The sequence below is a fragment of the Canis lupus genome, chromosome X (genome assembly GCF_011100685.1).
Source record: "Canis lupus familiaris isolate Mischka breed German Shepherd chromosome X, alternate assembly UU_Cfam_GSD_1.0, whole genome shotgun sequence".
Taxonomy (NCBI): Eukaryota; Metazoa; Chordata; class Mammalia; order Carnivora; family Canidae; genus Canis; species Canis lupus.
The window spans coordinates 60,637-87,113 of NC_049260.1; the positions used below are offsets into that span (position 1 = coordinate 60,637).

Below are 26,477 nucleotides of genomic sequence, written 5' to 3' on the forward strand. Positions count from 1 at the left end.
CGCGAGCAAGCTGAGCAGGACTGAGCTGAGACATCGGTCCCTCGGCACACGGAAAACGGGCAAACTCAGCCCCGACGGGCCGTCCTTCCCGGTGCCGTCCCCATCCCCGTGTGGATGGAACAGAGACGGGATTAAAACTTGCAGCCGGGGCAGGTCCCCCAGCCCTCTGCTGTGTCGCACGGCTCCAGGCCTGCAGGGATGAGGGAGTCCGGGGAAATGCCACCGGGTCGTGGGTCCCCCAGGAGCTGGCTCTGGGAAGCGGGAGGCCCGTGGGCAGGGCAGGCCAGCGGAGAGCGCTCGGGAGCCTGCTGTGGTCCTGCAACGCCACCTGGCGTGAGGTCCGGGCAGGTCCCCGCACGCAAGCCCTGCCTCCTCGGGAGAGGGGAGCGTGTGGCTGGGGGAGAAGCGCCAGCGAGCGTGTGCGGGCCGGGCCGGGCCGGGCGCTGGCTCCCCGCGGCTCGCGCCCTCTCGGGGGCCTCGGGCCGCATCCCGGCCACATCCCGGCTGCATCCCGCCCGCGCCCCGAGCCGGCCTGCCCTGCGGCCTGTAGCAGTGGCCGTGGGAGGGCCACGCGAGGATTAACGCTTCATAATGAGGTAACGCATTTTTTAGGGCTTTGCTGTGGACCTTGTGTCTCATGGCCGCTCCTGAGGGCAGACGGTTCCCCCGAGTGAGCCCCGGATCCTGGCAGCCTCGCGTACGCAGAGCGCTCTGGGGACCTCACTGGCCACGCAGCCCTCGCACGAGGGTCCCCTGTTTGTGCTCCACGGGCAGCGATGGGGATGAGGCTGCGGGGGGCGTGGGGAAGAGGGGAAGACGGGCCCCGGGGCAGATGCGCTGTGCACGCGGGCGGGGAGGCAGCTCCGAGCGCTGGGCTGCATCTGAAAGTGTTCCATTTTCTCGATTGTCCGCTATCCGCGCTTGGGAGACGCAGCGCGGACGGGAGGCTGAGGTATATCCTGGGCTCAGACGCCCCAGACCCCGCAGGGTGACTTAGCAGCAGGCAGAGGCGGGGGTGTGATTCACCCCTCCCTCCTCCCTTCGCAGTACGGGGACCCCTGGAGCTCACGCCTTCCTAAGCCGGCCGCTCCCGATTCCTTGGCATTGTCTGCCGTTGTTGCTTCATTCCCTCTGCCGACAACCATTTGCAGAACGCGAGTGGCAGACGAGCTACTTGGCACCCCCGTGTTTGCAGTCGCGCTGTGTGCCTCCGACAGACTCGCGGGGGGGCGTGGGGGGCGGCCTGTGGCACCAGGGGCTCCAGGCCGCCGTCTGACTTCTCTTGTGTTTTGGTGGAAGGTCTGGCCGAGAGAGGGTGAACGCGGTGGCAGTCTGTGGTGGCGGCGGCCGGGACGCTGTGTTGGTAAGTGCTCCTGCGCCGTGAGCGCGGCCACGTTTACACGGACAGCGTGCACACGGGAGCACGGAAGGCAGTACCCGTCCCTTGTCATCCGACCGTACAGCGGTCACTGCCAAGATTTTGGTGAACATTCGTCCAGGATTTTTATTTTATTTTATTTTATTTTATTTTATTTTATTTTATTTTATTTTATTTTATTTTATTTAGGTAATGTCTACACCCGATGTGGGGCTCGAACTCACAACCGTGAGATGAAGGGTGGCGTGCTGTCCCCGTGGAGCAGCCAGGCGCCCCCTTCTGCTCTCTTTGTACCACACACCTGAGCGCACGTATGCACCTGCGTGTCTGCTCGTCTGCGCCCGCAGATAGATGCCCGAAACCTTAATTGAGAAACGCGTTCACATCATATCTATTGTCTTACAAAGTTTTAAGGCTCCGTTGGCGGAGCGGGCTGGCTCTTGATCTCAGGGTCATGAGTTCGAGCCCCGTGCTACACGTGGAGCTTACTACAAAAAAAAGGGCAGAAACGTACGAGAAAAACAACACAGTAAGGCTGAATGTATCCTGAGTGCGGCTGGCGTGAGCACTGGCTGCGGAGTCGGCGATCCCATCTGTGGCTGTTCCGAGTGGGGCTGATAACCCCCAGCGGACACTGGGTTGTTACCAGCACCTGAGGCTGTGACTGCACCGCAGTAAGATCGCTGTTCTCTCTCTCTCTCTCTCTTTTTTTTTTAAGATTTTATTTATTTATTCCTGAGAGATGCAGAGAGAGAGGCAGACACCCAGGCAGAGGGACAAGCAGGCTCTCTGCGGGACTCGATCCCGGGACCCCAGGGTCACGCCCTGAGCCGAAAGCAGACGCTCAACCCCTGAGCCACCCCGGTGCCCCAAGATTGCTATTTTCTGATCGCTCCTGATTTCAGAACGAAAATAAGCAGCAGCCCGGCTATGATTTTGGTGTCGCACGGGCGCTGCCATGTGGAGGGTGACAAGCAGTGGTCTCCAAACGAGTGAGAACCTGCTGCGTCCATGTGCGGCACACGGGCGGGCGTGTGGGTTAGGCTGCGGCCCTGTTGGGCGCGGAATCCCAGGCCGTGAGGGGTGCTGAGGGTCGGGGTGAACGGGGCGGGAGCTGTGTCCCCAGGAGGAGTCGCTGGTGACGCTCCTGCCCGACTCATAGGCACGGAGCCTGCTTCGTGGGCTGTTCTCGGCTCCCCGTCCCTTGATCCTGCTGCCCCCTCCACGCGGACGTGACGTGTCCTCTCGTGTACCTGCCACGGAGACTCAAGCTCATTGCATGTTTTTCCCTAAATGCTTGATGTGGAATCAATGCGTGCTGAAAGCGTGCGGTGTGACTAGGTCCACACCGTGAGACCATCACCACCATCGGGACGGTGGCACTCCGCCATCCCCCCAGTCTCGTAGGGCTCGGTCTTGCCGCCTTCGTCACGGGCGTGCCCGCTGACCGTGCCCCCTGAGCGCGGCCTGGGCTTTGTCTACACGGGCTCATGCACTACACGGTTCTTTTCCGTTTCTCTTTGGGTTTGGTGGGGCTTCTGTCCTCAGCACGACGACGTAGTTCCGCATGTGGCTGCACGGTGACACCTCGGGAGGTCACCGCCCTCGTGGCGACCAGGCTGCCAGCCCGTGGGCCCCCGGCACGCTGCCTGTGTCCTGGGGTGGGCCGAGCCTGTAGGTCGGCTTGTGACTGCGGAGCTGCCAGGAGGCCATGCCCAGGGCTTCACACTGACACAGGCCTGTGCGTCTCGGGTAAATGCAGGGGCGCAGCGTTGGTGCACGAGCTCTGCACGGCCGAGAGTCGCCGCACTGCCTTGCAGCGTGCTCGGGTGCACACGCCGGCAGCTAGGACCGTCCCCGCCAGCACCCTCAGCTTGCGGGATCTTCGCGGCCCCCACAGCGGCCGAGCGGATTCCGTGTGCACCCAACACGAGCGCCTCCCCATGTGCGTCGTCCCGTCGGAGTGTGCTTTCTGCTGAAGACTCTGCAGGAATCTTTCACGGGTCATTTTTACTGACCTGTTTCATTCCTTGTTGAGTTTTGAGCGTTCTTTAAAATAAAATATCAGGAAACCTCCTTTGTTAGGTTTGTGCTTTGCAAGTATTTTCTCCCAGACGCTGGCTTGTCTCATCCTTCCGTCCGCAGTATCTCTTACAGCGGAAACGTTTTCAGTTTTGATAGAGCATAGTTTATCAATCATTCCTTTGATGGATTGCGTTTCTGGTGATGGGTCTAAGGACTTTAACGCCAGATAACAAATTTTTTCTTCCATTGTTTTTCTTGTGAAGGCTGTATGGTTTTAAAGCTTTTAGGTCCAGGGCGGCCCAGGTGGCTCAGCGGTTTAGCGCCGCCTGCAGCCCGGGGCGTGATCCTGGAGGCCCGGGATTGAGTCCCATGTCGGCTCCCTGCATGGAGCCTGCTTCTCCCTCTGCCTGTCTCTGCCTCTCTCTCTCTCTGTCGCTAATGCATAAATAAATCTTAAAAAAATGCATAATAAAATAAAGCTTTTAGGTCCATAATCCATTTTGAGATGATTTTTGGGTAAGCCGGAAGATGTGGGCCGGAGGTCACTGTTTTCATACGGGTGTCCAGTTGTGCAGCACGATACTTAAGCAGATTATCCTTTATTCACTGAGTTGCTTTTGCGCTTTTATAAAAAGCCAGTTGACCGTATTTGTGGTTCTCCTTGTGGACTGTGTCCTATTCCACTGATGTACGGGACTGTCTTTTTCCACACAGGGTTGATTAGTATACTTTTACACTAAAGTCTGAAATTAGATAGTGTGAATCCTCCAAGTGAGTGATTTTTGCAGATGGTTTTCACTGTGCTCATTGCTCTTTCTTTCCACTTAAATGTTACACCACCTCACAAAAAAAAAAAAAGAAAAGAAAAGAAAAAGAAAAAGAAAAAGAAAAAACCCAGCTCACAAATATCTAGGGAATTTATGCTGAGGTCTTGATTGGGATTTTGCTGACTCTCTAGATCATGTTGCGTTGTGTTCACTTTTTAATACTCGGAAGTCTTCTGGTCTATGAACATAGGATGCTTTTCCATTTATCTATATCTTCTTTAATTTCTTCCAGCGATGTCTTGTACTTTCCATTATTCAAGTCTTTCACCGTCATGGTTAAGCTAATTCCTAGGTCTTTTATTCTTTTTTTTTTTTTTTTTTTTAGGATTTTATTTATTTATTCATGAGACACAGAGACAGAGAGAGACAGAGACATAGGCAGAGGGAGAAGCAGGCTCCAAGCAGGGAGCCTGACGGGGAACTCGACCCCGGGACCCCAGGGTCACGCCCTGGGCTGAAGGCAGGCGCTAACCGCTGAGCCACCCAGGAATCCCATAAGTGCTTCTATTCTTTTAGATACTGTCGTCTGTGTCCTCTTCTAATTCCTTTTCAGATTGTTCGTTACCGGTGTGTAGAAATGCAGCTGATTTTTGTGTGTTGACCTTGTATCCTGCGACTTGACTGAATTCATGTGTTGGTTTCCACAGTTACGTGTGTGTGTCTAGGATCACGAGCGTTTCTACACGTGACATCATATCATCTGCAAACGTAATTGGACTCATTCCGGTTTGGACGTCTGTCTGTCTGCCTTCCCTCCTTCTTCCTTCCTCTCTCTCTTTCTCTCTCGCCCGGCCTGCTTGCTCTGCCACTACTCCCACTACTGTGTTAAATACAAGTGGCACGGGCAGCCCCGGTGGCCCAGTGGTTTAGCGCCTGCCTTCAGCCCAGGGCATGATCCCCAGGTCCTGGGATCGAGTCCCGCGTTGGGGTCCCGGCATGGAGCCTGCTTCTCCCTCTGCCTGTGTCTCTGCCTCTCTGTGTGTGTGTGTCCCTCATGAATAAATAAATAAAATCTTTAAAAAAAAGCCATCTCATAAATAAATAAATACATAAATAAATAAAGTGTCACAAATGAACATTCTTGCCGTGCTCCTCATCTTAGAGGAAGACCTTGGGCCTCTCCACGTTCCCCATGGTGTTCACTGTGGGCTTTTCATAGACGGCTTTGGTTACACTGAGATTATTTCCGTCTATTCTTAGGAGGTTCTCGGTGTGTGTGTGTGTGTGTGTGTGTGTGTTTGTGTTTATCCAGAAGGGTACTGCGTTTCGTCAGATACTTTTTCTGAATCAATGCAGTTGATCATGTGACATGTTTTCCTTAATTCTTTTGGTGTGGTACCTTAAGTTGATCAGTTCTTGTATTTTGAACCAAGCTTCGACTCCAGGAGTAAGCCCCACGTGGCTGTATCGTCCTTTACCGTGCTGCTGAGTTCTGTTTGTGGGTATTATTTTTGAGGTTTTCCACATCAGTGTTCATGAGGGAGAAATCTTTAAAAAATCTTAAATCAAAATCTTAAAAAAAAACAAAGCAGGTTTGTACAATTCTTCAGTGAAGCCGTCATGTTCATGATCTCTCAGATTTTGGTTAATGATTCAGTCTCGTACTAGTTATAGGTGTGTTCAGATTTCTTTTTTAAAGATTTTATTTATTCATGAGAGACACAGAGAGAGAGAGAGGCATAGACACAGGCAGAGGGAGAAGCAGCCTCCACGCAGGGAGCCCTACGTGGGACTCGATCCCGGGTCTCCAGGATTACGCCCTGGGCCGAAGGCAGGCGCTACTGCTGAGCCACCCAGGCATCCGTCACTTCTAATTCTTTATTAGTTCTTTCCTTCTGCAAGCTCTGGATTCACTTTGTCCTTTTTCTTGATCCTTAGCATGTAAACTTACTTGCCTTGTTTATCTGAGATCTTTCTTGGTTTTCAGTGTCTGCATTTATAGCTATGAATTTCCCATTAGCACTGCTTTCCCAGTGTCCTGGAAGTTTTAGTGATGTTGTGTTTTCATTTCCCTTTGTCTCTAAGTATTTTCTAATTGCCCTTGTGATATCTTCTCTGATCTACTCATTCTTTGGTAGTACGTGTTTTATTTTATTTTATTTTATTTATTTTAAGATTTTACTTATTTACTCATAAGGGACATGGAGGGCGAGGGGGCAGAGACAGAGATAGAAGAAGGAGCAGGCTCCATGCAGGGACCCCGATGTGAGACTCGATCCTGGGTCTGTCTCCAGGATCAGGCCCTCAGCTGAAGGCGGTGCTAAACCACTGAGCCACCCGGGCTGCCCAGTAGTATGTGTTTTAATTTCCATAGATTTGTGAATTTTCCAGGTTTCCTTCTGTTCCTGGTTTCTGACTTCTTTCATTGTGATCAGAGAACATGCTTCGTATGTTATGTCTTTTGAAATCTATTAAGACTTCATTTGCGGCCTAAGAAGTGGTCTGTTCTGGGGAGTGTCCGGAGTGCTCATGAGTGGAAGGTGTGTGCTGGCTGTTGCTGGGTGGAGGGCTCAGTCTATGTGTCTTAGATCTAGTTGGTTTCTTAAGTCCTTTTCGTCCTCACTTGTCTTCTGTCTGGTCGTTCTGTCCCTATTGAGAGTGGCTTATTGACGTCCCCAGCTGTTGTAGAGCGGCTCAGTCCCCATTCCATTCCATGGACATGGTATAGCTCACTGTTTCTGAAGGTCTTATTTGATTTTTTTTCATCAAAGTGTTGTAGTTTTCCTACACAGACCCTACACGTATTTTGTTAGGCTGATGTCTTAAGTATTTTGTTTTTGAGGAGCTGTCGTAATACGTATTGCTTTTCTAAAACTTTTGGTGTCCAATTTTTCATTGCTTGTTTATCGAAATATGATTGATTTCATTATACTGACCTTGTATCCTGTGGCCTTGCTAAATTCACTTTTGAATTTGAGGAGAGAGTTTGTTATGTCCTTTGGGATTTTTCTACATAGCCAATCATGTCAAAATTGCCTCAGAATAATTTTATACCTTCTTTCTGAGTCTGATGCCTTTCATTTCCTTCCCCTCCTCGTTCCACGGGGTAGGACTTCCAGTACCTTGTGGAATAGAAACAGTCAACCTTGCCCCATTTCTGGCCCAGTGTAGATGCAGGTATAGGACAACCATCCAGTCTTCCATGGGCAAGGAGACTTGTGCTTCTAGTGCTTATTCATCCCTCATGCAGTGCTGCTGGCCACATGGAGCAATTTATTTTTATTTATTTATTTATTTTTAAAAATAGAGATCGTTTTTTTTTAAGGTTTTATTTATTTATTCATGACAGACACACACGTAGAGAGAGAGAGAGAGAGAGGCAGAGACACAGGCAGAGGGAGAAGCAGGCGCCATGCAGGGAGCCCGATGTGGGACTTGATCCCGGGTCTCTAGGATTGAAGGCAGCGCTAAACCGCTGAGCAACCTGGGCTGCCCTGTGTATGATTTTTGCACATGTTCTGCAAGTCTGTAATAATTTCAAATAAGAAAGTCTAATGTTTGGCTTTTGGTCCTTGTTATCCCCAGGACATACCACTTGCTTGCCATTCCTCCACCTTCAAACATTTACTCTGCTCCCTCTTCCCTATCCTACGTAACACTACAGAAAATGCCTTTTATAGCTTCAGATTTTAACCCAATTCTCAGACACTGATGAGACAAGTAGGGATCAAAGATATAAATTCCTCACATGAGCATCACACCACATGTGCGTCACCGCAGTGTCTCTGGGGATGCATGTACCTTTGTAATTTTATCTTCCTGAAGGCACCTGAGAGCGTGTTCCTGACGCAAGGACTGTCATGTACACACGTGTCAATGTGCGGTTCCTAGAGGCGGGACCTGGTGTGTGTGGCGGTGAGGTCATCGTGCCAGTGAGCCAGCCTGGCCTAGCCCTGGAGACCTTGCATGTTCTCGGTTATGAAGACTGTGCCATGTGGTGATGTCATGGAGGCCCCCAGGGTGGGGATGCAGGGGTGGGGTGCTGTATGTGCGCCTATCCAGCAGGCCCTCTGTGCCGCAGGATGGCCCTCGGGGACTCACAGTGTCAGGGAGCCCTTGGTGGGTCAGATTGTAGCAGGCGGGGCAGCCTCGGGTCGGGGCAGGTGTGGCCGTGGCTCTCACTGCGTCCGTAGTGGTCCTCACGCGGGAGCTGCAGCCCACTAGGGAGGGTCAGGCTGCTATGGGGCAGGAGTACCCTGAGTGACCCCTGAGTGCTGCTGTCTGCCTATGTGGCCGCAGTTTCTGCCAAGACCCCCCAGTCTCACGGTCTCCATGACTGCCGGGGTCTGCCGTCTTTGCGCATGACCGCAGCTTCTACTGTGACCCTCTTCATCGGCATGTGAACATGACCCCGGATTCCGAGCCACCCTCCCTGTGCCCCCTGAGGCTGTGGTGGGCTCAGACCCTGGGCCCCACCCACCCGCCCATAAGGACAGGGAGAGCTGGCTCACCTGTCCCAGGAGACTGACCTCCCCCGACCTTGGTGGTCATGCGCCTGAGCTCCCCATCTGCATCCTGGGCCCTGATCAGTGGGGTGATGGGTACCCCATGGCGCTGAGGGACAGCCCTGAGCACTGGGTTCAGAATGGTTTGCAGTCCCCTGGACATGGCTGGTTCATGGCTGTGGCTGTAGCACATGGACTTGCTGTGTCAGGCTGGGCCGGGGACGCAGATGGGGACGCGGGCACAGGGGAGGCTGGTGTATGAGCAGTCAGCTGAGGGCCTGGTGACAGTCTGGAACTCTGACCGAGGTGTCTGTCCCGCAGCTGCAGTGGGTGACTTGGGCGGCATCCCTCCTAGCCTGGGGGCCCCTGCTGGGAACCGGCAGCTGTAGCGGCTACTTTGTGCCTGTGCTTCCTGACTCCTGTGGTGAGGGGTCCTGTCGTCAAGCCGGCGTCCGGTCCCCCGCCTTCCCTGACTCTTCACATCCCACGTTCTGCTTGTAGGTGCAGGAAGGACCCTCGGGGGGCCGGGATGCCAGGGGGCGTGGACCCCGACGGCGAGGGCGGCCCTCGTGCAGGAGGCTCAGGAACCAGGCTGGCCAGTTCATCTCCATGGTGACCTTGTTTGAGGTGATGACAGGAGGAGGAGCTCCAGCTGGCACAGAGCACTGCTGGGAGGGGTGCCCGGGTGGGGGTGGCGACGTGCTTCTCCATGGCAGGCCGGGCGCTGGGCGGCTCCCACCCTGGACCCTGGACCCTGGAGGCTTTCGTCCCTACATTGCCTGCCCACCGAACCACAAGCCCAGGGCCCCATGGTGCTCCCAGGGTGCTTCCCCTCCCAGTGCTCAGACACGGCGTCCCCTCCTTGTCCTCAGGCTCAGTGTCCCCTCTCCATCCGCAGACATTCAGACATGGTATCCCCTCCCCTGCCCTCAGACCCGGCGTCCACTCCCCACCCTCAGGCTCAGTGTCTCCTCCCCATCCTCATACATGGTGTCCCCTCCCAGTCCTCAGGCTCAGTGTCCCTTCCCCCGTCCTCCAACTGGGCGTCCCCTCCCTGCTGGGGGGGTGCTGGGGTGTCTTCGGCCACCGTCACTGCAGGTGCCCGTGGCCCAGCCCATCCTGCGGTCCCCGCCCGGGGTCCCAGGTGAGCAGGGGTGGCCTCTGGCAGGTGCAGACAGGCCACGCGGAGCCAGGACTTGTTTGATGTGATGGCCGGCCGTGAGGACGTGGTGTGGCCGGGCCCCCCAGGGCGTGCCGCGGGGTCGCTGTTGTCTCCTGATTGTGACCGTGGAGCTCCCAGGACCGTGGTCCTCGTCCCCCAGGACCTCAGCAGGGCCTCCTCGGGCTCCCGGGGACACGGGGCTCCGGCGCAGGGTGCAGCCCCGACACATCCTCGCCTTGGCTTTCAGACGCAGGGAGCGGCCTCCGGGGGCCTGAGTGCCAGCGGGCAGGGCAACCACCGGCGAGGGCGGCCGCCGCGGAAGCCACGCAAGAGGAGAGTGGCCGTCACCACTGAGCTGACCCTCTTTGAGATGGTCGCCCTGGGGAGGAGCTCCGTGCAGGTGCCGCCGCCGCCGTGGGGCGCGGGTGCGGGAGCGGATGCGGGTGCGGGAGCGGATGCGGGCGCGGGGAGCGGGTGCGGGGAGCCGGCGCGGGGTGCAGGAGCAGGGTGTGGGAGTGGATGCGGGAGCGGGTGCGGGCGTGGGCCGCGGGTGTGGGAGCGGGGAGCAGGGTGTGGGGTGTGGAGCGGGGTGCACAAGCCGGTGTGGGAGTGGGGTGCGGGTGCGGGCGTGGGTGCGGGCGGGGCGCCTGGTGGGAGTCTGCGGACTCAGTACCCGCTGCAGGCAGCAGCGCCGCAGCCCCGTGTGAGCCTGCCCTCCGGCTGTCACGTATGCCCTTTGCACGTGTTCCCTGTGGCCTGGCACACACACGTGCACACACGCATGCTCAGTGCTGCCCGGCACACACACCTGATCTCACACTCACGTGCACACACATGTGGTCACCACTTCCCATCCTACACACAGCTGATCTCACACACGTGCTCACAGCTGCCCATCACATGCACCTGATCCCACACACATGTGCACACCCACAGGTGCTCAGTGCTGCCCAGCACACACACTTGCTCTCTCCCTCACACAGACACACACGTGCTCACCATTGCTCATCACCCACACCTGATCTCACACACACATGCACACGTGTTCGTCACCGCCTGTTGCACACAGGGGACCTCACACACACATGCTCACAACTACCCATCACGTGATATCTCACACATATGTGTGCTTTCATGCTCCTCATCACACACATGTACATACACACATGCTCACTGATGCCGTCGCATGCACCTCATCACATACACGTGCACACACAAGTGTTCACTGCTGCCCGTCATACACACACCTCATCTTACACACATGAGCACACACATGTGCTCACTGCTGGCTGTCACATGCACCTCATCACCTATACACACACACAAGTGCTCACTCGTGTCTGTCATACACACTTGACCTCACACACAAGTGCCCCCACTGCCTGTCACACACATATCTCATGACAGACATGCACATACACATGCTCACCACTGTGCACCATATGCACGTGATCTCATACACACATAAGTGCCCGCTGCTGCCCATCACATGCAGCTTATCCCACACACAGACACACACACACAAGTGCTTACGGTTGGCCCATGCATGCCCTTCATCACACATGTGTGCCCACACCTGCTCACAGCTGCTCCGTTACACACAGCTCATCACAAATAGACAAGTGCTCACACATCTAATCTCACACACACACACACACACACACACATGAGTGCCCACTGCTGCCCATCACATGCAGCTCATCACACACAGACACACACACACAAGTGCTCACGGTCGGCCCGTCACATGCCCTTCATCACACATGTGTGCACCACTGCTCACACTGCTCTATCACACACTGCTCATCACAGACACAGGTGCTCACCACTGGCCATCTGATGCATGATCGCACACGTGTTCTCACGGCTGGCCTGTCACATGCACCTCCTCACACTCGCGTGCTCACCAGTGGCTGTTGCCCATGCAGACGGCCGTCGAGGAGTGGGTACAGTCGTATAAGGAGGACAGGGAGCTGGCCCTGCTGGACCTCATCAGCTTCTTCGTCCAGTGCTGTGGCTGCGAAGGTGAGCTGTGCTCCTGGGCACTTGTGGGTGTCCCCAAACATGGGTTCGCTGGGCCTGCCTGTCCTGCCTACGTGCGGATTTAAGAGCCAGGGTGGCCCGGAGGCTCCTTTATGTGGGAGAGCTTGCTGCTTCTGTGAGCAGCGTTGTCATCTCAGAGCAAAGGATGGATTCTTCCCCAAGGGAAGATGTGCCCACGTCCTGACCCCAGGACCTCAGGATGTGACCTCACTGGGAGGTAAGATCTTTGCAGATGGAAGCAGGAAGATAGTCCTTAGGGTGTCCCTGGTCCCATGAGACCTTGTCCTTGTAAGAAGAGGGACGCAGGGGCACCTGGGTGGCACACTGGTTAAGCATCTGACACTTGGTTTCAGCTCAAGTCATGATCTCTGGGTCGTGGGATCGAGGGGTGAAGATTATTCAGCGACAGGCAGTGGGGAAGCGCTGACCTCTGCTGCCACGTGCATGGACTGTGAACACATGGTGCTCGGGGGGATGTGCAGGCACCGGACCGCACAGCTGTGACCCCTTGTGCACGAAATGCCCACAACGGGCACGTCCAGCCACCAACGGACGACGTCTCAGCGGTTCCTGGGCCGGGGAAACGAGAGGACGCTGCCCACGTGTGGGGGGGGGGGCTGCCTGCAGTGGGCCCTGGTGATGGGCGCTCACAGTGAGTGTACGCACCGCCGCTGAGTGCGCCCCTCGCCCGTGCGTGCGTCACACCTCGAGCAGTCGTCCTCACCGGGGACAACCAGGGCATCCTCTGGAAGCTGCTGCGGCCACCGCGGGGCCCACCAGCCTGTCGAGAAGCCCCTGCGGCGGCCGACGGGCACCCTGTGCGTGCCTCACCGAGGCCCCACCGTGCAGACAGTGGGAGCTGCGGGTTCTGCGGCCTCGCCCCCTCTCTCACGGACGAGGCGTCACCACGGGGGAGAAGGCGGCTGGGGCCACGTGTCCCCCTTTCTTCTGCAGGGGTGGTGACGGCCGAGCTGTACCAGAGCAACCAAGGCAAGAGCGTGGTGCACAAGATGACCGAGAAGTTTGACCAGGTGCGGCGGGCTCCGTGCAGCCCGGGAGCCCGGGGCCGCGGGGCGGGAGCTGCCTCCTGAGCGCCGCTGCCCCGCCGCCCCCCGGCACGCGCGCCCACAGGCGGGCTGGGGCACGGGCAGGGAGGCCACCCTGTTTCTGGGGTGGGAGCCGTCCTGCCGCTGCTGGCTCATGTCACTGCGCACCACGTCCTCAAGGTCCGTCCACAGCAGGTGCACAACGTCCTTCCTCTTCGAGCCTGCGCCCTGTTCCGCTGTGTGAGGGGACCGCGGTTTGCTCATCGACTCGTCCTTTCAGGGACGGGCGTAATTTCTGCATTCATGGCTCGTATCTTAAAACACTTTCACAGTGCCCTCCGAGAGTCTTGTGAATCAGGTCAAAGAACAGTAACTTTTTTCTTTGATTTCTTATTTGGAACGACTAAACTAAGAAAAGGGGAAGGACGTGTAAGCTTCGAGTGTGTTCAGCAGCTAATACTCTCCTGCCTTCCTCTCACTCCCTATGTGTGTGCATGTGCCTCTGAGTCGTGCTGTGCGTACACACACGTGTGCACATGAGGGGGGGTGTGTGTGCAGGTCCATGCGTATGCATATGCCTCTGTCCAGTGCTGTACATGCACGCACGTGTGCATATGTGCATGTAAGTTTGTGTGCAGGTTCATGTATGTGCATGTGCTTATGAATGGTGCTGTAATGCTCACACGTGTCCATATGTGTGCAGGTCTGTGTGTGCATGTGCCACAGCGCTGCTGTGCACACACACGTGCATGTGCACGAGTGTATGTAGGTCTATGCGTGTACATGTGCTTCTGTGCTGTGCATACATGCATGTCTACAGATGTGCACATGAGTATTATGTAGGTCCATGTGTGCATGTGCCTCTGTGCTGTGCATGCACACGTGTGCATATGTGCAGGTGAGCAAACGTGTGTGTGTAGCTCTGTGCACGTGCTGCTGTGCTGTGTGTGCATGCACATGTGCCTGTGTGCACCTGAGCGAGTGTGTGCAGGTCCATCTGTATGCATGTGCCTCTGAATGGTGCTGTGCATGCGTGCATGTGAGCGAGTGTGTGTGCAGGTCCATGCATGTGCCTCTGTGCTGTGCTGCATGTGTGTATATGTGCACGTGAGCGAATGTATGTAGTCCCATGCATTGGTGTGTGTGCCACTGTGTGTGTTTGCCAGAACCCGCTGGGACCCCATGTGATGTTCACCGTCTGTCCCCGGGTGGGCTCCCCTTAAGCCCGCAAGCTCAGGGGTGTGGGGAGCCCAGGCCTTCAGTTGTGGGGGACACCCCTGCTGTTCTTCTGGCCTCCACATCCCAAAACTTAGGTCCTTCCTTTGGGTCACTCGGCGTGGCCCTGACTCAGATTGTGCCTCTTCTTCGGGGAGCCCCCGTCGTGGATCGGGGTCGTGTTCAGTCTCCCCCACCTCAGAAGCAGCAGTGGTGGCTCTGCCAGCCCCCCACCCTGCCTCCGTCGCGGGAGACCCTGTGCCTTCCAAGGAGCAGGACACTCTCCGGGGAAATGCCGTGCGTGCAGGGCCCACAGCAGGCGGGTGACACACGTACTGGCCGTAGGGCGTGCACCAGGGGAGCGCGAGCAGCACACGCCCCCGCCCCCCCGCCGAGTGGCATCTGTGCCGAAGTGGCATCTGTGCCGTGCCTTCTCCCCTGCCTGGCCTCCAGGGAGACGCAGTGTGTGTTCTGGGCGTGAGCCCGTGAACCCAAGGGCTGCGCCCCATGGCCGCTGTACGTTCCCGCCCCTCCCAAGGGTGCTGGCGTGAGGGCGGACGTGGACTCCTGCCTAGAGGAGGGCACGCGCGCTGTCGGCCGCCCGGAGCAGGGCCCCCTCCGCCACGGGCCTCGGCCCCTGGGGGGTCGGAGGTGCTCCGAGCGCCCGTGCTGCACGGGCCTGGCCCGCCGGAGCCAGTCGGGTGCCCCGGGGACGCTGCACGTCACCGCCGCTTCTCTGTTCTTGCAGGAGACCGGGCTGTACTACAAGAAGTTTCTGGCTTACCCCTGGATCCTGACCATCATGTGGCCAGAGAAGCTGGTAACACGCTTTGCGGAGTTTCAGAACGGGGCGGTTCCGCGTGGTTTCCTGCCGAGCCCCACGTCCGCGGAGCCCGCGGAGCTCGTGTCGGGTTCCCCGTGCGGGGCGGGCGCCCTGGTCGTGGACGAGGGGCCACGGCGTGTGCCGGGTAGCGCTAGGCGGGCCCCGCTGCCCGGGTCCTGGCGGCCTGCTGGATTGTGACCTCACCAGGTCCTGACTGGGGCGAGGGGAACTCCCCCCGACCTGACCCGTCCCGTCCACACTGGCTACAGTAGCGCTTCCCAGGCTTGCGCACAGTGCGACGGTACCTGGCGGCGCTCGGTCCACGCCGAGTACACTGAGGGCCCACGTGAGGTGGTGGGGCCGGGCTGTGTCTGTGCGCAACAGGGCAGTTAGAGCTGACTCGTCCTGCAAAAGTGAGTTCATTCAGTGAGTCCTGTCTACACTGGGACACTTAGGCCCGAGCCTGTTCTGTCTACACTGGGAATGTCTACCTGCCGTGTGCTGCCTACAATGTGCATGTATACCCGATGTGTCCTGTCTGCACTGTGTCATGGAGCCCTGACAGTGATCTGTCTACACTGGCACACTGACACCTGATCGTGTCCTGTCTGTACTGGCACATTTAGACCTGATGGTGATCTGTCTACACTTCATCATGGAGCCCTGATATGTTCTGTCTACATTGGTCATGGGACCCTGACTATTCCATCCATACTGGTACATTTAGACTTGATCGTGTTCTGTCTACACGGGCACATTTAGACCTGACAGTGTTCTTTCTACACTGTGTCATCGAAGCCTTACTGTTCCTCTACACTGGCACATGTAGACCTCATCGTGTTTACACTGTGTCATGGAGACCTGTGTTCTCTCTACACTGGCACATTTAGAGCTGATTATATTCTGTCTACACTGGGATGTTTAGACCTGACAGTGATCTGTGTACACTGCGTCATGGAGCCCTGACAGTGATCTGTCTACACTAGGCACATTTAGACTTATGTCCTGTCTACAGTGGGATGTAGACCTGACGGTGATCTGTCTACATGGTGTCAGGGACACCTGTGTTCCATCTATACCAGTACATTGGACCTGATCTTGTTTTGTCTACACTGTGTAATGGAGTTCTGACTGTATACTGTCTACACTGGCACATTTAGACCTGATCATATTCTGTGTGTACTGCAATGTTTAGACCTGACGGTGATCTATCTACGCTGTGTTGTGGAGCTCTGACAGTGATCTGTCTACACTGGCACATTTGGACCTGACAGTGATCTGTCTACACTGTGTCATGGAGCCCTGACAGTGATCGATCTTCACTGGCACATTTAGACTTGACACTGATCTGTCTACGCTGGCACATTGAGACCTGACAGTGATCTGTCTACACTGTGTTGTGGAGCCCTGACAGTGATCTGTGTACACTGGCACACTTAGACCTTACTGATATGTCTACACTGGCACATTTGGACCTGACAGTGATCTGTCTACACTGTGTCATGGAGCCGTGACAGTGATCTGTCTACACTGGCACACTTAGACCTGACTGATCTGTCTACACTGGCACATTTAGATCTGGTCGTGTTCTGTGTACTCGGTGCGTCAGCCCCCGAAGGGTGTTGTGATGCTCATGGTTGGAATGACCCGCAGTGAGGGTTTGTGTAGTGTGTGCGTGTGCGTGCAGAGTGGTTGAACAGGGAGTTGTTCTAGGGCACCGAGCGGCAACCACAGGTTCCGGGGGGGGGGGGTGGGGGAAGGGGGGTGATTCGTGGGGGACGGGGTGGAGGGGGTGCTGTGCGGGGAGCAGCGCAAGGAGTGCACGGGGCAGGGGTGTGGGCAGGGGCATGGAGGCGGCGGGAGGAGGGCTGTCCCCGTGAGCCCCGTGTCACGTGTGCTGCAGGAGGTGGGCGCGGGCTGTCCTGGTGACTTGTGGGCATTGGGGCGGGAAGCAGACGGAAGGCGGGGGGTGCCCGTGCCCGCAGGCCCAGCACTGCTGCCTTTCCCGACCTCGGCCTCCGACCCCCTCCCCAGTGGAGTCCCTGGGAGTCCCCTGGTCCCTTGGGGACAGCAGGACCTGGCTGAGCCCCACGGGCCAGAGCGGTGCCTGTAAGGAGCTTTCACGCTCACACGGCGGTCGGCAGCTGCACGTGCTTGGCCACAGCCAGAGGGCCCAGCTCCTTGGGGCGCGTGCCGGAGTGGGGGCCGCCCGGCACAGCCTGCCGACCTGCCCAGGGGGACGCGGGACCGTCGGCCCAGGTGCAGGCTGTGGGGGACATGGGGTGACCCTGGTGGCTGTGGATATGTGACCCCCAGCTGCTGGGTCTCAGGGAGGTGGGGTCACTGGGTGTGTATATCTGATCTTGGCTAGGGGCACGGCGTACGAGAGCTGGGGTCACTGTGGTCACTGTGGACCTGTGATCCCCCAGGTGCAGGACGAGTGAGAGCTGCGGTCACGGGTGAATGTGGACGTGTGACCCCCCCAGGTGCGGGGTCAGGGAGACACGGGGTCACCCTGTGTCAGTATGGACCTATGACGCCCCCAGGTGCAGGGTCAGGGAGATATGGGGTCACCCTGTGTCAGCGTGGACCTGTGACCTCCCAGGTGCAGGGTCAGGGAGATGCGGGGTCACCCTGTGTCAGCGTGGACCTGTGACCCCCCAGGTGCAGGGTCAGGGAGATGTGGGGTCACCCTGTGTCAGCGTGGACCTGTGACCCCCCAGGTGCAGGGTCAGTGATTCGCGGGGTCACCCTGTGTCAGCGTGGATGTGGGACCCCCAGGTTCATAGGGTGTGCTCGTGTGACCCGGAGACCCTTGTGCGGGGCAGAGCTCCAGGTCGCGATCTCGGGGCCCAGTCCCCTGTGCCCGTCACACAGCACCTCGCCCCCTTCTGTCTTCAACACAGCAGAATGACTTTTACCCCATCGTGGGGCCGGGGCCCTTCTGGAAACGGTTTAGAGTGAACTTCTGCGAGTTCACGGAGCTGCTGGTGCACCTGACACACTCGTCGGTGCTGTGTGACGGCCACCTCATGGACACGGTCATCTGCATGCTCAGCGGCCTCACCAACTCGGCCGTGTACAGCCTGCGGCACACCAGCTCCCTGGCAGGTGAGGCGCCGCCGGGCGGGTGCCGGCTCCCGGGGCTGGGGGCGGGGCCACTGGCCACAGGGGCGGGGCCACTGCCTTCGGGGCGGGGCCACTGGCCACAGCGGCGGGGCCACGGTCCGGGGCGGGGCCACTGGCCACAGGGGGCGGGGCCACGGGCTTGGGGGCAGGGCACAGACCGGGGGGCGGACCCACTGGTTCCGGGGCGGGGCCACAGACCGGGGGCGGAGCCATGGGCGGGGCAGGGCGGGGCCACTGACCACAGGGGGCGGGGTCTCGGGCCCCCGCACATCCCGGGGGCGGAGCCATGGGGCGGGTCCACTGGCCCCGGGGGTGGGGTCTCGGGCTTGGGGGCGGCCCCACGGGGCTGGGGCGGGGCCACTGGCCACAGGGGCGGGGCCACGGTCCGGGGCGGGGCCACTGGCCACAGGGGGCGGGGCCACGGGCTTGGGGGCAGGGCACAGACCGGGGGGCGGACCCACTGGTTCCGGGGCGGGGCCACAGACCGGGGGCGGAGCCATGGGCGGGGCGGGGCGGGGCCACTGACCACAGGGGGCGGGGCACGGACTGGGGGCGGGGTCTCGGGCTTGGGGGCGGCCCCACGGGGCTGGGGCGGGGCCGTGGGCGGGGCCACTGGCCACGGGGGCGGGGCCGTGGGCGGGGCCCCGGGGACGGGGGCTTGGGCCTGGGCGCCTGTGTCAGGGCTGGTGTCCACACCCCGCGCTGCCAGCGTGCGGACCTGCAGGCGCAGAGGCTGCTGGGCGGGTGGGCCCGGGAGCTGCAGGGGCGCAGAAGCCACGGAGCGGGGTTTGCTGCGGGAGGACCCGGAGCAGAGTGTCGGGGGCACGAGCGGCTCCTCCCACCGTCCCGCGAGGAGCAAAGGCCGTGACAGCGGTGGGGGGAGCGCGGCGGGCCAGGGCGACGTGTGCGGGAGGGCGCGGTGCGGCGGACCCGGTGCCGGGGCCCTGGGCCTGCGCTGCCGTCCGCCCGAGTCCCGGGAGTGGCCTTGCCCGGCGGGTCCTGTTTGTGTCGCAACCGTCTTCAGTTGTCCTACCGTCCGTGGGGTCTAACGTCTCGTGAGCGACCGCTGGCTCCAGACACCGGGTCATTGGTTGCGCGTCGCTACGTTGGCGTAGCTGGTCCCTGGGCAGGCGCTCGCGGCCAGCGCGGAGCACGGGGACTCGGTGGAGGGTCCTGGTTCCCGTCCTGGGAGTGAAGCGAAGGGTGCTTCCGGAAGGTGCGGCAGCCGACAGCCAGCGCCCTGCAGAGTGACCGTTACACACACACACGCACACGCGCACACACGCGCGGCCGTCACCTGGTAACCGCGCAGGAGCGCAGGGGCCAGGACAAGGCTGCAGCGGGAGGCTGCACGTGGGGCTCGGATCCCGGGTGCCAGACGGGTCGTGCACACAGAGGGCTCTTTCCCGTGTGTGCGTGGGCGTCAGCCCCACTGGGGCCGCGTGTGCGTCGTCCCCACGCCTGGGCCTGCAGGGGACACGGGTAAAGGCGGCGCGAGCCCCCGAGGGTCCCATCCTGGCCTCTGTGGCAGGAGGGTGGGGCACAGCGACGGTCCCTTGGCCGTGCCCTCCAAGGCCGCGTGCGGCCCACTCCGTCCCGCCGGCACCCCAACCTGACCTTGCGGCGGCGGAGGTCACGGGTGTGTGTACGTGCCGGGGTTGCCCATTCGTGTTCTCGGGTCGGCACACACGCTCATCATCGGGGGGACCGTCCACGCGTGGCCCAGCAGGGGCAGGACGCAGCAGCCCCTGCGGCCCCGGCCTCCCACCCCCATGTCACCCTGATCCCCCCGTCGGACGGCCAGAACGGGCCCTGGCGTGGCAGGTGCTGCCCAGCGCTGGGGTCACGGCCCGGGGTCACGGCCGCGCTCTGCTGGCAGCCATGAAGCTGCTGACGGCGCTGGCCAGCGTGAACCAGGGCATCTGCACGGGCAGGCGCACGGCGCAGCGGCTGTACGAGATCGAGAGCATCACCAAGCTCAAGGGCAGGCACAAGTACTACATGGAGCTGCTGGACCAGCGCCGGCACCAGGTGAGGGGGTGGCGCGGGGGGGGGGCAGCACGGGAGGGAGGGAGGGGACCCAGGTGTGAGGACATCACTGTGCAGGAAAGCAGGTAGGAGCCAGAGTCCGCCCTGGGCCCCTCCGCCGCCCGGCTGCCCCCTGTGTGGTTTGCACCCCATGCATGGGCGCCGGTGGTGAGGACAGACCCCGTCCCCAGGGCTGTGACCTTCCCCAGGGTTACAGGTTCCCAAACGCCGCCGGCGGCCAGGAGGGGTGCGGCCGCACAGCAGGGCCAGCAGTCCCTGCCCCTCCCCCAGTCCCTGTCCTGCTCCAGCTGCCGACCCTGGGGGGGGGGTCATCCCGGGGACAGGCAGGTGCCCCCCCTCCCTGCGATGCTCACAGACGAGTCTGTTCCTGGGCTCACCTGTGCTTCCACCGGTGCAAACTGTCATCTGCCTCTCTGCCTCCTGCGCCCTCTCCTGTCCCCGCTTCTGCCCCCCTCATCCCCCTGCTGTCTGAGCCCCCCCACACCTGTGGGCACATGGGAGGTCACCTGTATGGCATCCACACCTTGGGGTACAGGAAGCTTCCAGAAAGACAACTGTGCACCTCTGAGGGTCCTGCCCCTCTAAGTTCCTCTGGCGCAGCACAGTCCTCCACCCTGTCCCCCCCGCCATGCACCGCCTGCATCCCCCACCCTCACCCTGCACGCCCTCACCCCTGCTCCTCCCCTCCCTGCACCCCTTCTACCCCCTCCCTGCACCCCTTCTCCCCTCCTGCTCCTCCTCCCAGCGCCTTCACCCCTGCCCTGTATGCCCACGTGTGTGCATGGTCAGCATGTGCGAGGCGGCCCCAGAGGCCCAGATCCAGGGGCGGGATGGTCCACAGCGAGTGGCACAGGCTGGTCAGCATAGAGGATGCAGACGTGTGTCGAGGGGTGACCGCCCCCCAGCCGCGGCTTGGTGGCGGCCTGCAGCGCCCCGCCCAGCGCCCCCGTCCTTGTGCCACCACAGTTCCAGAACAAGCCCATGGCCATCAACAACATCATCTGCGCGCTCTTTAAAAGGACGTTTGTGCCGCGCTACCGGTAAGGCTCTTCCCCGCGTGCCCCGCGCCCCAGGCCGTGACCTAGCCTTGCTCAGCCCGGGTTGCCACGCGCCCGGCCGCCGGGTGACGCGCTCGCTCGTTTCCCAGGGACGTGAGCTCGGACATCCGGGTGATCTGCATGGGGGAGCTGGGCTGCTGGATCCGCCTGTACCCAGACATGTTCCTAGACAACAATTACCTGAAGTACATCGGCTGGATGCTGTACGACAAGGTGCGCGCGCCGCCGTGGCCTCGCCCTCTGTCCGGAGCCCAGTGTCGTGGGGAGGCTCTCTGCGCTGCCGTCCTTGGGCCCGACGGCGGGTTTGGGCTGTGGGGTCACCTGTCCTTGGGAGACCTGCGGACGTGGCCCTGCGTCGCGCCTGCCCCCCGCAGAGGATCACGGAGCGGCCATGTCCGCAGGTGACCCCAGCCTGCGTCCCCGTAGCCCGCCCGGTCCCGGTCCACCCGCCTGCAGCCAGCTCAGTCCTCACCCGGCCTGACACCGGGCCACCGCCGTGGCCCTCGACTGCGCAGCTCTGAACCCCGCGCTCACGTCCCCGCACAGCAAAGGCGGGGGTTCCGCGGCCGCCGGGGCGCTTTGCTCCCATCACAGACGCAAACGAGTGCCCTTCGGTGCTTCTGATCAGATGCCTTCTGGGCGGCAGCGACCGTGATGTAGCCCTGGGAGTTGTCTGTGCCCACCCGTGGCTGTGATCCCGTTTCCGGAGCCGTTTTGTCCTGCGCATGACTCCCGAGCTGGGGCTCTTGCCTCCAGGGTGCAAGGGGCAGGCGTGGGTGCACCCCTGGAGCTCCGCTGCTCCACGCATTTTGCAGGCAAGGCCCCACAGGCGGTCCTCCGCTGTGCGCGGAGTTTTACGAGTTTGTGGCTCATCACGGTGTTGAGACGAATGCCACGATTGCCTGTGGCGTGCTGCCCGTGGACGGCGTGGGTGGGAGGGCGGCGGTCGGCCATGCGTGGCCGCGGTCTTGGGTTGTTGCGTGGACGAGTTTGTTTCTGCGGGAAAGGGCAAGGCGGCTGGACTGTGAGCTGTTCTGTGTCCTGGGGCTGAGCTGGGGCAGGCGGCGGTGGCGGACCCCCCGCGGGGCTCCCCAGCCCGTGTTCCCTGTCCTCACTGCTGGGCTGGGCCGTCCCGGGTCCAGGGGCCTCAGACCCGACAGGAGGGAACCCTGATCCCTGGCTCACGGTGCGCCTCCCGCCTGGTCCTCGCGTGGAGCCTGGGGCGAGGGGGCGCTCTGGGGCTCGTCCTTTACAAGGACCCGGCCCCCTCCTTGGGGCTCCAGCCTTAGGACCCGGGCCCCTCCTTGGGGCTCCACATTTAGGACCTGGTTCCCTCCCCAGGGGCTTGACCCTTAGGACCCGGTCCCCTCCCAGGGGGCTCCACCCTTAGAACCCAGTCCCCTCCCTGGGGGCTCGATCCTTAGGACCTGGTCCCCCCCGGGGGCTCCACCCATAGGACCGGTCCCCTCCCGGGGGCTTCACCCGCACATACCATCCCCTGGGGGCGTCGAGAGCTAACCTATGGATTTGGGGCACACATTGGCCTGGAGCAGACTTCTCTGCTTTTCCCCTGTGGGGTGGGAGTGGGAGAGGCGTAGTGCGTGGCCACAAGCACGGTGACTGCACTGGGCCACGGGAGCCAGGTGTGCAGGGAGGAGGCCGTCAGGGCTGCCACTGGGGCCACGCTGGGCCTGCGGGGCTCGGCCGTGGGCGCTGTCGCGGCAGTGGGGCACGTGGGGGTGTGCGGTACTCCTGGGTCCTGGGGGGCTGCCCCCACTGTGCCCCGCATTGCTTGGGGGGTGGAGAGACCTCCGGGAGGCACTGAGAGGCCCCGCGGGCCCTGGGTGCGGCGAGCGCCCCTGCAGGGTGACCCCTGGGTGCGGAGGACGTGCGCTCCCTGATAGGCCGCCTGCCGCGCCCCTGCGGGCAGCCTCACCCCACGTGGGGCCACGGTGTGGCGCGGGCCTGTGTCCTGCTTCGGGCCCCGCGCTGCCAACGTGCGGCTTTAGCCCCGAGACGACCTCAGGGACCCCCTTAGTTTTGTACAGAGAACGCGTGGGGTGCAGGGGTCGCGGAGCCGTTGGGTGTGCTGGGCCAGGCGGGTGTTTGTTTCTTTCTTCTTGTTTTTTTTAAGATTTTATTTGTTTATTTGAGGGAGGCCAGCAGGCACACGCCGGGGTGACGGAGGGGCGGAGGGAGCAGCACACGCCCACTGAGCAGGGATCCCTGACCTGACGTGGGGCTCAGTGCAGGACCCCGAGATCGTGACCCGAGGCCTCTGTCCTGGGCGTGGAAACCCCGAGCTCTCCCCGTGTCCTTACGTGCCCATTCCACTCCGCGTGTCTGTGTCCTCCCGTCTCTTTATAGGGGCCCCGTCCTATGGGATCAGCCCGCCCTACTGACCTCATTTGGCAGCCTCGTCCTGCCATTACAGACCGCGCCTCCCAAAACAGCCCCATCGGAGGTCCTGGGGGCGCGGGGGCCAACCTATGAGCTGGGGGTGCACAGTTCAGACCTCAGAAGGCATCTGTGCCCCGCGAGGGGGTTGCGAACCCGCAGGTCCCGCCTCGACTGTTTCAGGCTGCGGGCGGCCTGGCTTGCGCGGTCGCGGACGGAAGCGTCTGCGGGAGAGTGTGGGGGCGCGGCCGCCCTTCTGCGGTGACTCGTACCGTTTCTGTCCCCAAGGACGCAAACGTGCGCATGAAGTGCATCCTGGCGCTGAAGGCGCTCTACGAGAAGCGAGAGTCGGCCATGAAGTTGGGGCTTTTCTTCCACAAGTTCAAGGTGCGTGAGGTGTTGCGTCTTGGCTGCCGTCTTCCTCCGAGGCATCTCGGTGCCTGTGTGGACGGGACGCGCAGCAGCCGCTGGGGGCCCAGGGTGTGGCACACGTTGGAGCTGGGTGCCCAGGCCGCTGTACTGCGAAGGTGAACCTGGAACTTCTCGGGGTGTCCGAGCCCTCGGCCGAGTTGCCCGGCTGTCACTACACTCCGGAGATGTGCGCCCTGGCCTGGAAACAGGGTGCGTGGTGTGCGCACCCCCAGGGGGCAGGCGGTGTGCTGACCTCTCCATCATGCGCGCGGGAGCCACACGGGGAGGACCCAGGACACGTGGCTGGTTGGGAGTGGGGGTGGGGCCACGGAGGTGCGTCCTGGACGTGCAGCGCTGGTGTGCGTGGCGGAGGCGCCCCGTCCTCGGGGGAGTGTGGGACAGCAACTGGTCCTCGACCCTGTCAGCGTCCCCAGCGGGGTCTGAGCAGGAACCCGGCGAGGGCAGGTGCCAAGCAGCCCCACATGGTCGTGTCCTCATAGAAGCCTTTCCTGACCTGGGGACCCCCGAGGGGAGGTCAGGACACATGACGTCACGCCTGCGGAAGGGTGGGCGTCAGGGAGAGCCCGGGCACGATCGTGTGCACCGTCTGGGAGCTCAGGGCGCACCTGTGCTGCAGGTGCAGGGAGGCCGCGGGGGCTGCTGTGCTGGACCCATGGGCTCTCAGACCCTCCAGCTTCAAGCACCGGGGTGTGCAGGGCGCTGAGCCCCCTCAGGGCGCGGTCGTGTCTGGGGGCAGAAGGTCCCAGTCCTGGTCCTGCGACCCCCGGGACCTGATGAGTGGCAGCGTCTGGGGACGGGGTCTCCTGTCTGCTGGCTCTAGGGCTGGGGTCTGATGACCGGTGGCCCCGAAGGCGTAGTCCCCGCGTCCCAGCTTCGAGCGCGCGTTCCCTGTCACGGTGCGCCCGCAGCAGGTGACCGCTAGGGACAAAGTCTGGGGACCCTAGGGCGTCACCCAGGGGCGGGTGCTGGCGTCTGGGCCGACCCGGGGCGCCCACACGAGGGCACGACCCAGCGCACGGCCTGGGGGCCGCGGGGAGCGCACGTGCCCCCGACCAAGGTGGCGGGGCGGGGGCGGGGGGGGGGGGCTCTCGGCGCCCAGCTCGCGGCCCGCTGGGGCCAGGCTGCGTGTCGGCCGCGCCGTGGGCGTCCGGGCGGCTCCGGGGGCGGTGGGGCCGCGGCGACACGTCACGCAGACGGTGGTCGCGCGCGGTCTTGCTCCCGCAGAAGCGCATCCTGTCCATGACGCAGGACCAGCAGCCGGAGATCACGTCCGAGTGCATGCAGCTCCTGAGGCTCATCTCCGAGTGAGTGCCCGGCGGGGGCGGCGGAGGGACAGGTGCGTGGGAGGGGCGGGGGGCGGGACCAGGTGCGTGGGAGGGGCGGGGAGCGGGACCAGGTGCGTGGGAGGGGCGGGGGGCGGGGCCAGGCGCACAGTTGGGGCGGGCCGGAGGGTGCGCAGGCGGGGGCGGGGCCAGGCGCACAGGTGGGGCGGGCCGGAGGGTGCGCAGGGGGGGCCAGGTGCGTGGGGGCGGGGGCGGGGCCAGGCGCACAGGCGGGGCGGGCCGGAGGATGCGCAAGCGGGGGCGGGGCCGGGGGAGGTCCGGTGGGCGGGCCCAGGTGTACAGGTGGAAGGTGGGGCTTGGGAGGGGCGGGGGCGGCGGGGGCGGGGCCAGATGCGCAGGCCAGGCGAGGCGAGGCGAGGCGAGGCGAGGCGAGGCGAGGCGAGGCGAGGCGAGGCGAGGCGAGGCGAGGCGGGGCGGGTGGGCGGGCTCTGGCGGCGGGCGCTCCTGCAAGTTTAAAGAATTGTCACCAGCGTCCTGGTTCGAGATCCGAGGGAAGGGTTCGTTGGGTCACCTGAGGTCACCCCAGGCTTGGGCTGGCACTCGCGGGTGTGGGGTTCTCTCTGGGGTCCCAGTCTCCCCCGTCCGCTGCTGCCCGTGTGTCAGGGGCTCCAAGGAGACAGAGGGGCTGGATTCAGGAGGCAGCAGCGACTGGCCCGGCCCACAGAACCTTCTGGAAGTTCCTGGATCCCTGTGAGGTCTTAAGCCGGGACGATGGGTGCTTGTTCCCCTGTACGTCCGGCACCTGCAGGATGCAGCTGCCTTGTTGAGACTCAGGCGTCCAATGTTGATGTGAGGCGTGTTGCGGACACGGGGACACAGGTCACAGCCTCCTGCTCGGCACTGTGTGTAGACGCCAGCATGGGTGCCGGGGAGACGTGCTGTGTCCCAGAGGCTGCGTGCTTGCCTGTGCTGCCGGTGTGTCCTGAGCCGAGGATAGCGTGAGGCCACTTGGGCATCGGATCCTCGGTGGCTGTGTGTCCTGCTGCTGCGCACACGGGCACCCTGGAGCTGGGGATGGGCATCCTGCGTGCTGTGCTGTGGTCCCACGGAGGCTGGCGCCACCCACACCTGGCAGCACGCCCCCTGCGCCCCCGGGAGCATGGAT

General features: G+C 61.5%; 1 protein-coding gene across 1 annotated transcript in view; it reads left to right on the forward strand.

Moving 5' to 3' along the window:
• Nucleotides 1-26,477, forward strand: part of LOC102156180 (cohesin subunit SA-2-like) — a 47,992-nt gene that overhangs the window by 2,112 nt on the left and 19,403 nt on the right. Inside the window, exons 2-13 of the mRNA XM_038586701.1 lie at nucleotides 1,300-1,363; nucleotides 9,177-9,302; nucleotides 10,085-10,237; nucleotides 11,766-11,862; nucleotides 12,835-12,911; nucleotides 14,890-14,961; nucleotides 17,871-18,075; nucleotides 19,973-20,124; nucleotides 21,109-21,182; nucleotides 21,290-21,413; nucleotides 23,886-23,984; nucleotides 25,254-25,333. Coding sequence (XP_038442629.1) covers nucleotides 9,285-9,302; nucleotides 10,085-10,237; nucleotides 11,766-11,862; nucleotides 12,835-12,911; nucleotides 14,890-14,961; nucleotides 17,871-18,075; nucleotides 19,973-20,124; nucleotides 21,109-21,182; nucleotides 21,290-21,413; nucleotides 23,886-23,984; nucleotides 25,254-25,333 — 1,151 coding nt within the window. The 5' untranslated portion in view covers nucleotides 1,300-1,363; nucleotides 9,177-9,284. The remainder of the gene's footprint in view (nucleotides 1-1,299; nucleotides 1,364-9,176; nucleotides 9,303-10,084; nucleotides 10,238-11,765; nucleotides 11,863-12,834; nucleotides 12,912-14,889; nucleotides 14,962-17,870; nucleotides 18,076-19,972; nucleotides 20,125-21,108; nucleotides 21,183-21,289; nucleotides 21,414-23,885; nucleotides 23,985-25,253; nucleotides 25,334-26,477) is intronic.